We start from the raw sequence: 12,727 nt of genomic DNA on the forward strand, positions 1-12,727 counted from the left end.
CTTGGATTCCAGAAGGCATTTGACAAGGTGCCACGCGAGGCTGCTGAACAAGAGCCCCGGTACTACAGGAAATATATTAGCATGGATTGAAGATTAGCTGGCTGGCTAAAGGCAAAGAATGGGAATAAAGGGGGCCTTTTCTGGTTGGCTGCTGGTGACTAGTGGTGTTCCGCAGGGGTTAGTGTTGGCTCCACTACTTTTCTCATTATGTATTAATGAATGGATGATGGATTTTGCGGCCAAGCTTCTGGATGATACAAAAATAGGTGGAGGGGTAGGTAATGATCAACAAGCAGGGAGACTGCAGAACGATTTGAACAGATTAGTAGATTGGACAAAGAAGTGGCAGAAAAAATATAGCATAAGGAAGTGTATAGTCACACACTTTGGTGGAAGGATAAAGGCTTAGACTAGTTTCTAAATGGGGAGAAAATTCTGAAATCAGAGGTGCAAAGGTACTTGGGAATCTTAGTGCAGAATTCCCTAAAGGTCATCTAGCAGATCGAGTTAGCAGTAAGGAAGGCAAATGCAATGTTAGCATTTATACTTTATTGTCGCCAAACAATTGATACTAGAGCGTACAATCATCACAGCAATACAGGTTTCCCCCGCCATCCGAAGGTAGAGCGTTCCTATGAAACGGTTCGTAAGCCAGAATGTCGTAAAGCGAAGAAGCAATTACCATTTATTTATATGGGAAAACTTTGTGAGCGTTCGCAGATTCAAAAATAACCTACCAAATCATGCCAAATAACACATAAAACCTAAAATAACAGTAACATACAGTAAAAGCAGGAATGATATGATAAATACACAGCCTATATAAAGTAGAAATACTTTTCCACTATCATTGCTGCACTGTTGGCCGTAGCGAAAATCTCATGCAAGTGCTCTCGGCAGAAAATCTCACGCAAGCGCTGTTGGCAAAAACACTCTCTCCAGTAACTTTTAAGCTAGGAAGCCAGCCAGCCAAATCATACCAAATAACACAGCCGATATGAAGTAGAAATAATGTATGTACAGTGTAGTATCACTTACGGGAATCGGGAAGACAGCGCCGAGCACACTGATGATGGTGTGTTAGGCTGAGTCGTCGGAGGTTGGGGTGGTGCAGCGGCCCCCACCCTCCGGACAGCGAACCGATACCGATCCATGAAGCGTGCAGGAGTACAGCGGTAGCCGGGAGGCACACAGCACATCTTTAAGAAAAAAGCTGAAATAAACATGCTAATTAATTAGGTGCCACCCAGCACGTTAATTGTTGGCCAGATCAGAACCGATTGACAATTGCGTTGCCTCTGATCTGGGCTGACAATTACGTGCCGGGCAGCACCTAATTAATTAGCATGTTTATTTTGGCTTTTTTCTTAAAGATGTGCTGTGTGCCTCCCGGCTACCGCTGCATTCTCCGCGAATCGGTATCTGTCCACGGCCCGGGGGTTGGGGTGGTGGGACACTGGGGTGTCAACTTATTGTCGTCTGTTTCCATTAGGGCAGGCAGCTCATCTTCTCCTATGACTTCCTGCCTTAATGTCGAAGGTCGAGGTTTGTTTGTCTGCTGTGGCTGATGTGGAAGGCTTGCTTGACTGCTGAGCCTCGCACATTTTTCTCTACAGTTCTTTGTAAGCACTCAAACCATCCTGCAAATATGCCCTAAACCAACGTACCCTTTCAAAATTAAAGTTGTACTTTATTATTGCAGCGAAAATCTCACGCAGTTGCTTCACGTTCAGTTCCTGGACGACTTCACTTTCGCTATTGCATTCGGTTTCGATTGTTATCCTCTCCTCTTCCAATTGCATCAGCTCTTCATCTATCAGTTCTTGGTCATGAGATGCCAAAACCTCTTCAACATCATCTTCGTCAACTTCCACAAGCCAAACTCACTTTGTCCTTATTTCGTTCACCACGATCGAAACGCTTAATTATGTCTAGTTTTACGCTAAGTGTAACACCTTTACGAGTTCTTTTAGGCTTTTCCGATACTTTAGAACTCATCTTGCAAACGGCTGCTCACAGGCACGTGTTTAAGCAATGCCGACAAGAATGCCATTCCGATCCGGAGGACCGCGGCTGCTCGGGGCACGCGGATATTTTTCATGCACTGCTTTTTCTGTGAGCTGCCTTTTATCCTGCGCTGTTTTTTTCGTAACAGTGAAAACACCTTTCTGTTAGCGAAAACAGGGAACTAACGTAGGTCTTTTGTAACAGTGAGCTTTCGTAAAGCGAACGTTCGAAATGCAGGGGCTACCTGTATTTGATTCTGCGCTTCGCACTCCCTGGAGTACAAATCGATAATAAATATTAAAAATTTAAATTATAGATCATAAACAGAAAATAGAATAGGGAAAGTAAGGTAGTGCAAAAAAACCGAGAGGCGGGTCCAGATATTTGGAGGGTACGGCCCAGATCCGGGTCAGGATCCGTTCAGCAGTCTTATCACAGTTGGAAAGAAGCTGTTCCCAAATCTGGCCGTACGAGTCTTCAAGCTCCTGAGGCTTCTCCCGGAGGGAAGAGGGATGAAAAGTGTGTTGGCTGGGTGGGTCGTGTCCTTGATTATCCTGGCAGCACTGCTCTGACAGTGTGTGGTGTAAAGTGAGTCAGTCCAAGGACGGAAGACTGGTTTGTGTGATATGCTGGGCTGTGTTCATGCAGCTTCTTCCTGTCTTGGACAGGACAACTTCTATACCAGGTTGTGATGCATTTATTTTGAGAGGACTAGAATATAAAAGGAAGGATGTAATACAAAGACTTTTTAAGGCATAGATCAAATTAAATTGGAGTATTGTGAGTACTTTTGGGCCCCATATCTAAGGAAGGATGTGCTGCCATTGGAGATGGTCCAGAGGTTTATGAGAATGGTCCTGGGTAGAAAGGGTTAATGTATGAAGTGCATTTGATGGCTGTGGGCCTACACACAGTGGAGTTTAGAAGAAAAAGGGGAGATCCCATTGAAATGTACTGAATATTGGAAGCTCTAGAGAGAGTGGATGTGCAGAGGAGGCTTCCATTAGTGGAAGAGTATAGGGCCAGAAGGCACAGCCTCAGAAGGACATCCCTTTAGGTTGAAACATCCACAAATACCTTTCCTCCCACAGATGGTCCTCAATCTGCTGAGTTCCTCCAGCAGATTGTTTATCGCACCAGATTCCAGCATCCGCAGTCTCATGTCTCCACTATCCACATTGAATTGTGTAAAGGCCCTAACATTTTGACATGCTTAAGTTTAAATGCAGTAAATGCTCAGTGCATTCTTGTTCAAGGTATTAATGTATGGAAAAAGCAGAATGCTTCAAGAATAACTTTTAAAATGATACATTACTAGTTAAACAAGTTCCCATTTATATAAGGCTGCCACCTTCTGTACTTAGATCTCAACAAGGCTACATTCAAAATGAATGGAAGATCAGTGAATTTGTCAAATAATAGCAGTTGTCTCTTTATAATCCTCATTCCTTTCATATACAGCTCTGTTGGAAAATCAACATTGCAAAATTTACATGTTTTATTTCTAAGTGCCTTAAGTACGACATAATCAGAATAAAGATTTTAGATAATCAAACAGTATTTAATTAAATATTTGGCAATGGATGAAGTACTGCAAGTACAAGCAAGGCAATTGCAGACAGGTGAGCCTAACATCAGTAATGGGAAAATTACGGGAGAGGATTCTGAAGGGCGGGATCTAATAAGGCACAGTTAGCATAGCTTTGCATTTGGGAAGTACAGTCTCACGAATTCAAATTTTTTTGTTTGAAGAGGTGACCAAAAAGATCGATGAGGACGGGGTGACAGACTTTAGCAAGGACTTTGACAAGGTCACATGTGTTAGGCTAGATCACGTGAAATCCAGGATAACCTAGCCAACTAGATAAAAAAAATGGCTTAGCAGAGGGAGTCAGAGGGCAGTAACGGAGGGTTGTTATTTAGACTGGAAATCTGTGACCAGTGGTGTGCGGCAGGGATTGGTACTGCTTCCATTGTTATTTGTCATCTATATTAATGATTTGGATGGCAGTGTTGTTAATGTGGTTAGTTGGTGACACCACAATGCAGGACAATGAAGGAAGTGATCTAAGAACATAACAGGATCTAGGGAAATAGGACAAATAATAGCAGATAGAATTTAATTTAAACAAGTACTAAGTATTGCATTTTGGCCAGTTAAACCAGAACAGGAATTGAACATTAAATGATCAGGCTCTGGAGAGTGTTAGAGAATCATAAAACTGAATTGGGTCATTCAGCCCATCAAGTCGGCTCTGCCATTAATCATGGCTGATTTATTACTTCCTCTCAAACTCATTCTTTTGTCATCTCCCTATAACCTTTGACACCTTTACTAATCAAGAACCCATCAACCTCTGCTTTAAATATACCCAACATTTTGGCCTTCCCAGCCATCTGTGGTAACAAATTCCACAGATTCATCAACCTCTGGCTGAAGAAATTCCTCCTCATCTGTGTTCTAGAGGGATTTTATTCAGAGGCTTTGCCCTCTGATCCTAGACTCTCCCACCATTGGAAACATCCTCTCCACATCCACTATCTAGGACTTTCAATTTTTAATATTTTTCAATCAGCTGCCCCCTCATTCTTCTACGCTCCAGTGAGTACAATCTCAGAGCCATCAAATGTTCATTATTAATTAACCATTTTATCCCTAGCATCATTTTCATAAATCTCTGGGCCTTCTCCAATGTGAGGACATCATTCTTTATATATGGGGCACAAAACAGTTCAAAGTGCTCCAGATGTGGTCTGATCCAGTACCTTACAAAGCCACAGCATTACAATCTTGCTTTTATATTCCAGTCTTCTCAAAATGAATGCTAACATTGCATTTGCCATTCTTACTACTGACTTAACCTTTAGCGAATTCTGCTCTATCACTTCCGACTCTATTTGCATCCCTGATTTCTGAATTTTCTTCCTATTTAGAAAAGTCAATGCCTGCTATGCAGCCAGTGGGAATAAAGGGGGGCTTCCCTGGTTGGCTGTTTGTGACAAATGGTGTTCCTCAGGGATCAGTATTGGGACTGCTACTTTTCACATTGTTTATCAGTGATTTGGATAATGGAATTAATGGCTTTGTGGCAAAGTTTGTGGATGATACAAAGATAGTTATAGAGAGTAGGTAGTGCTGAGGAAGCAATGCAATTTCAGCAGGTCTTAGACAAATTGGAAGAATGGGCAAAAAATGGCAGATGGAATACAGTGTTGGGAGATATATGATAAGACATTTTGGTAAAAGGAACAATAAAGCAGAATATTATCTAAATGGGGAGAAAATTCAAACATCAGAGGTGCAAACGAACTTAGGAGTCCTTGTGCAAGATTTCCAGGTTAATTTACAGGTTCAGTCTGTGGTAAAGGTGGCAACTGCAATATTGGTATTTATTTCAAGGGGAACAGAATGTGCAAGTAGGGAGATAATGCTGAGGCTTTAGAAGACACTAGTCAGATCGCACTTGGAGTACTGTCAACAGATTTGGGCCCCACATCTCAGAAAGGAAGTGTTGTCATTGGAGAGAATCCAGAGGAGGTTCACAAGGATGATTTTGGAAATGAAGGGGTTAACATATGCACATCTGGCAGCTTTGGGCCTGTACTCACTGGAATTTAGAAGAACTCGGGGGGGGGGGATCTCATTGAAACCTACCAAATATTGTGGGGGTATCCAGAACTAGAAGGCACAGCCTCAAAATTGAGGGGCGACCTTTTAGAACAGAGGCAAAGAGGATTTTTTTTTTAAGCCAGACTGTAGTGAATCTGTGGAACGCTCTATAGACTGCGGTGGAGGCCAAGTCCGTGGGCATATTTAAAGCAGAAGTTGATAGTTTCCTAGTTGCTCAGGGCATCAAAGGTTATAGTAAGAGGGCAAATGTAGGGGTTGAGTGGGATCCAGGATCAGCCATGATGGAATGGCAGAGCAGACTTGATGGGCTGTATGGCCTAATTCTGCTCTCATGTCTTATTGTCTTTATTACTTCTACTAAAGTGTATGACCATACATCTCTAAATTCTGTCACTTCTTTGCCCATTCTCCCAACCTATCCAAGTCCTTCTGCAGACTCCCTGCTTCCTCAACACTACCTGCCACTCCAACGATATTTGTATTATCTACAAATTTGCCACAAACCATCGATTTAGAGAGAGTTCCAAGGAACCTGGGAGAACAATCACACAATTCCCTGAAAACAGAAACACAAGTGGACAGGAAACTGAATGCAGCATCTCGTATGCTTGCCTTCGTCAGTCAGCGCACAGAATAGAGTTGGAACATCATATTACAAGAGTACAATCTGACAGAGGGACCTGAGAGAGTACTGCGTATAGTTCTGGTCACCTTGCTATAAAAGGAAGTTAGGAAAGGGTGCACTAAACGTTCACAAATATGTTATTGGGTCTTTGGGGCGGGTGGTGAGGTGTGGGGTCTTAATTGTTTAAAAGACATTTAGACAGGTACATAGATAGAAAAGATTTAGATTGATACGGCCAAATGCAGGAAAATAGTAACAGTTCAGATCGTCGCACAACCTAAGAGCAGTATGATTCTGTAGATATATCAGGGTCTATTTCACCCACTGGTCTCCTTGAGAAAACCAACAAGATATAAATCAAGTTTAAGATTGAGAATGAAGCACTCAGCTCCAGGATTTACCAAAAAATTCTGAGTCAGAAGGAATTGGTAACACATTAATTATATAGCATATCTAAAATAATTTACTACTTCTGAACAAATACAATTTACCTGTTGACTACTTTGGGCTGGCAGATCATTACTCATCTCAGTATCCAACATTGTTTCATCTGTATCTTCTGAATCTTCTGCACGGTAACATGAATTAACAATTATAAACTTAAAATTGCTTCTAGAATATTAACAACACTTAAGCTTGTGGGGAAACACTAATATTAAACCAGAAAAACATGCATTAGGCTGTTCAGTTCAAATCTAAACTTCAAATCGAGAGCAAATATTATCATGTGACGCTACTCTCAGGTGTTTTTGGGTCTTAAACAAATACACAATCCATCTTTCAACAGGAAAGATCATTAACAAAGTCTAAATGGCAGCTCAATACATAGTCCATGTTTTAATTTACTCTTGTAATTCAGTATCTTTCGATTAATTTGAAATCTAGTTTTAAAACACATTGGTTCATAGCTTGCGGCTGAATTTCATCTTTCATTGTACTTTGTTAGCAATCATTCCTTCTGATACAAAACTTAGTTTTAATTTAAGTATTTTCAAAATTTTACACTAGTCATAGTGACTGTCTAATAGATCATAAATTTGTGTGGGATTATTTTAAGGAAGCACGCTCTGTTCCTCTTCCACTGGCATGAAAAAGACATTGATTTATTAATATAATAGGAGAGCACTATCTGTTGAGATCTACATACGAAGTCATTTTGTTTTGTGACCATAGAAGTGTAAGCAGAGGCAAACTGCCTGATATGTTCAAAACATTTGAAAGATTAAATTATTACAATAACCACTTCATTCTTAAAACTGTACATCCATATATCAAAATTACATCTATTACAATCAGCACATCTTTCAACATTAAGGCACATATACACAACTTGAATAAGTGTTTCTATTAAGGTCAGAAAAACATTAAAACCTTATTCTTGTTATTAGTTTGACAATTCCTTATATCTATAAATTATTTTGTTTGCTGTGCTATTAGATGATGTACTGTAAAACAAGCTTTTCAGCACATGTATACAAGAGTAAAAAGTTGAAATTAAAATTAAATGCCAAATGAAGTCACTTATTCCTGCTACCATCATGTTTCACTTCACTTTCACTGAACAAGAATGATCTTCTCTGCACCAATACGTCTTTTTAATCTGTATAAAATTACTTAATTGGGCCTAGAGTTGGAATACATAAGCTCACACATTTATTTATTGGGTTAGAATCTTTAATGGTTTGATAGTGATTGTTTTGAATGACATAATAAACCACATAAGCAATACTCAAATTTAACTACAAAATATCAGACAGTATTGAAAATCGCTCCCATTTCTATTCATGATAAGGTGCAGACTAGCTACTGCAATTAGATCACACAAAGCTATGTTTATAGGTTTTAAGATCACTGCACTCCCTTTTCTTTTTAAAACATGTTGGATGGAAATAGAATATATTAGAGCATATTTTAATGCAAGTTTATGGAGCTACAAAAAGCAGAATACAGATGCTTCAAATTTGAAATAGAAAGAGAAAATGCTGGAAATGCCATTGCTGAAGTTGCAGGGCATTTCCAATAGTTTTGGTTATCAAGATTTAACAACATTTGCTATGATTCTTAAAATCCTATCAAACCATGTTATATTTACACTAACCACATTATCTCAAATGCATTAACTGATCTAAATACTCAATGTTGAATAATGTTGAATACTCAATGGTTCCAATTAATATCAGAATTGTTGACTAATAAGCAGAGATGGATGGAAATAAATTTCAGTAATATTCACAATTCCTAATTCACCTAAACCATTTACCTCCCTACATTTAATTCTTCATCCCAACCAGTAATCTGAAAGTTCACTCATGCTGCCCATTCTAATAAAGCTATACGAGCAGCAATCACTATTAAAATGGCTGCTGAAAATAAATTATCATTGACTTCTACCAAACAATGCCATCACATCTCATGTATATTAATTCCTAGCAGTCAGTTTTTTTCATCCAAATATCGACCCACTATTATCATCAATTGAAATTCCAGCACAAAACACATTTCCCAAGAAGTTCTTTCCCTGGAAGTAGTCCAATCAGTATTAATAGCAAGGGAATTTTCAACCATCCCTTGAATTCAGTTCTATTGAAGTAAATGGAAAGAAAGTACGCAGGCAGAGCTCTGGGCATTTTATTTGAGTGTAACTGAAACTGGTTTAAAATTGTTAGATTTTTTATTAGAAAATGTATCAAATCATCTTTTACCCATTTACTTCCCTCACTAACAGTCAAAAAGTAACACTTCTGTCTGAATAAACAAATTTCTCAAATTCTTTTAAAATATTATCTCTAAAACAAATAACTGTTTTAATAAAAAATGATACAAAAACATAGCTTCATTTCCACATTTATGACTTCCTTTCTCGATTTCCGCAGTTACCATTTGAGACTTTCTTAGAGAAAAATATTGGTCCACTTAAGTACAAATACTTGCTGTCTCAAAAATACATCATAATTACAACTTGAACAAAGAATAGTTCACAAACTACTTTTATAAATTGTTGGACATTTTACAAGCAATTAAATATCCACATGCATTAAACTTTAAATCCCAAAATAGTTTGATTCAATTTATTACAGCAAATTTTGGGAAGGCATGTGGAACGTCGTCAATGATAACTGGGAGGGGTATACCGGAGTCTGAACTGATGATGGGCTGTTTAGGGTTTGTAGGTTCCATTTCTGAATATTTAAAACATCTTTTTGTAGCTCAAGCACTTTGTTCCATAATTTGGCATTCAGTATTTCCAACTGTAACTTCTCTTTCTTCAATTGTAGAAGTTCCAAGTTTATATCTGTCGAGTCTGTTACACTTCCTTTAGGAAAAATACACCAATACTGTAAATGACATCTATTTCAGCAATATGACTATTTAAGTCAGTAAAAATAATAAACCAGAATATTTATAAACACCCAACATATAAAGTGGCACAATGGGTTTTGGCATTCAACTTCAGTTAATTTTGCTAAATGTTTTCTAGTTTAAGTTATTTAGAAAACAAATGGATTTTACTCATATTGATCTTGATATAAAATAAGAAAACAAAAACATACCCAATGTATAACATGGTATCATCTCATCCAAAATGGTTCCACCAAATGCTACTACATCATTTGGTTCAGATAGGTGCTCATGAATATCCAGCCAGCCATTATCCAAGCATTCAGGTGACAGCTGCTCTCTTGATTCTTCCAACCCTTTCTTTCAAAGCATTGTCTCTTCTGTATTTTCCTTATCCTTTCCATGTGATTTCAGTGGATTCTTGCTCTAATGGCGGCCAAGTTATTAAGTTCCAGATGATTGTACTTTCAGAGGAATCTCAAAATTACATGTTTCTACTTGTTATCTAAAGCTAGAAAGTGTTTATTTTAAAAGCGATTGAAATAAAACGATTCACTACTAAAAAGCAAAAGATGAAAAACCAGAATTTTTAAAAATGTATTAATAGTATAGATTTGAAAAGGAAACCTTTTCTCTGAACAGCCTCACCAAATTCTGAAATATTAAGAGAATAAAAAGGGGCAATGCAGCAAATATAATATACCCAGATTACTGAAAGATCTTCAGAAAGGTGCTTTGTTATTAACAAGGCTGAGCATACAGAAATGTCAGACAAATTGAATAGATAGTTAAATCAATACTTGGCAGTTTAGAGACAAAGATAAAGAACACTACTCAAGAAAACAGAAGATGAAAATTGGATTCTATGAAGATTAGAGCACGACTTCTGGTGTCAACATTTATATTGAACAATAATGGAATCAAATACAATTTCTAAAATTTCTACTTGTCAAAACACTGGGTACATTGTCAATACTGAAGAAGACTACAAAAAATTGGAAGATTATCACTAAATTTCCAGCCTAGTCAGTCACTGCTGGACAAAAATGGACTTAGTGCTAAAAATCAAACAAGAATTTGGATACCAGAAATCTGAAAGCAGTGACATGCCAGAAAAAAATCACCACAATTTAGAATATTAACTTCATTTCTTATTCTATCAGTACAGAGATTTTCCATTTTTATTTTAGACTTAAAACAGCTCTAGCCAATTCTTGATCCACTGCCTAGGATTATGACTCTAAAGGTGCATTAAGACAGATAAATCCCCGGAGCCTCTCCAAGTCCATCCTTGGACCTTGTGAGAAGCTCAGGTTGAAATTATGGAGGCCCTTGCAGAGTTATTTGCTTTATCTTTAGCTGCAGACTAAACTTCTAAAAGACTACGGGAGAGCTAATAGAGTTCATTGTTTAAGAGCAGCATGGCCAAGCCAAAGGTGGATAGGTGTGTGAATCCAACACCAAGGGCTATGCTGTGAAAAAGAAAGACTTAACAGTACAGTACCTTGTTCACTGAAAACGGTACCACAGTTAGACCGGGTGATGAAGGAGACATTTGGAATGCTGGTCTTCATCAGTCAGGGCATTGAGTATAGGAATTGGAACGTTATCTTGCAGTTATACAAGATGTTGGTGAGACCATACTTAAGAGTATTCTGTTCTGTTTTGGTCACCCTGTTATAGAAAAGACATCATTGGGCAAGCTGGGATTATATTCCTTGGAGGGTAAAAGAACACGCTGCCTCAGCTGAGGCTTGAACCAGCAACCTTCAGATCACTAGACTGATGCCTTAACCACTTGGCCACATGCCAACACCAGGGATGACCTTATAGAGATGTATTCCATCATAAGGGACACAGGGTGAACACATACACACATGCAGCCACAATCTTTTTTTCCCCAGGGAAGGGGGATTAGAAACTAGAAGACGTAGATTTAAGGCGAGAGGTGAAAGATTTAAAGAGGACTCTGGGGTCACTTCACGCAGAGGGAGGCATGTATCTAGAATGTGCTGTCAGAAAAGCTGGTTGAGGCAAATACCATAACAATATTCAAAATACATGTATAGGATGGGTTTAGAGAGAGATGAACCAAATGCAAGCAAATATCTAGATTGATGAGCACCATAATTGGCATGGATGAGTTGAGCCAAAAGGCCTGTTTCCATACTGTATTACTTAATGACTCTGAAAGCATATTTGTGTACTTGAATTTCAGCAAGTGTTTCTGCCTCCACCCCTTTTCAGGCAACAGGTTTCAGATCCCTACAATTTGTTGGGATATGTGTATCACATTTTTTTTGAAATGCAAGGATTTAAATGGAGTGGTGGAAAACTGGATCCTCAATTTACACTTCAAAATTGCAACAACACAAAATTGTTAAGAAAATTAACATGAACAAAATCATTAAGTGCCAATGCAAGATACAAGCTCTATTGAAAAAAAAAGCTCCAAGCATCACTTCTAGAGGAACAGAACAGAAAGATCAGAGTAATACAGCACAGCAAGCAGGCCTTCTGGTTCTACTCGTCCTTGCTGACCATATCAGAATCAGAATCAGGTTTATCACCATCAGCATGTGACGTGAAATCTGCCTACCTGAGCTACTTCCACTTGCTTGGGTTTAGCCTATATACCTCTAAACCATTTCCTAACCATGTATTGGTCCAAATGTCTTTTAAATATTCTAATTATACCCACTTCTACTACTTACTTTGGCAGCTTATTCCACGGACTCACCATCCTCCACATGGAAAAGTTTGCCCTTCAGGTCCTCTAAAGTTGTCCCCCCCTCTCACTTTCAATCTTTGACTTCCTACTTTTAGACTTTTCTACCTTAAGAAAAAAAAAGTGGCCATTCACTTATCTACACCAGGGCTCCCAACCTGAGATCGACAGGTATTCATCCAAGGCATAAAAAGGTTGGGAACCCCCGCTCTACACCCATAATGATTTAATATACCTCTAAAAAAGGTTACCCCTCAGCTTCCTACACGACAAGGGTAAAATAAAACCTAAGCTATTCAGTCTCTCCTTATAATTCATACACTCCAGACCTGGTAACATCCTTGTCAGTCTTTTCTGCACTGCTACTAGCTTAATAACATAATTCCTATAGGTAGGT

The 12,727-nt window shown here is 38.6% G+C and overlaps 1 protein-coding gene across 1 annotated transcript in view; it reads right to left on the reverse strand.

Moving 5' to 3' along the window:
* LOC134347114 (uncharacterized) overlaps positions 1-12,727 on the reverse strand; it is a 76,200-nt gene that overhangs the window by 39,274 nt on the left and 24,199 nt on the right. Inside the window, exon 6 of the mRNA XM_063049263.1 lies at positions 6,755-6,831. Within this exon, the coding sequence (XP_062905333.1) occupies positions 6,755-6,831 (77 nt within the window). The remainder of the gene's footprint in view (positions 1-6,754; positions 6,832-12,727) is intronic.

This window comes from Mobula hypostoma, chromosome 5, assembly GCF_963921235.1.
Source record: "Mobula hypostoma chromosome 5, sMobHyp1.1, whole genome shotgun sequence".
Classification (NCBI taxonomy): Eukaryota; Metazoa; Chordata; class Chondrichthyes; order Myliobatiformes; family Myliobatidae; genus Mobula; species Mobula hypostoma.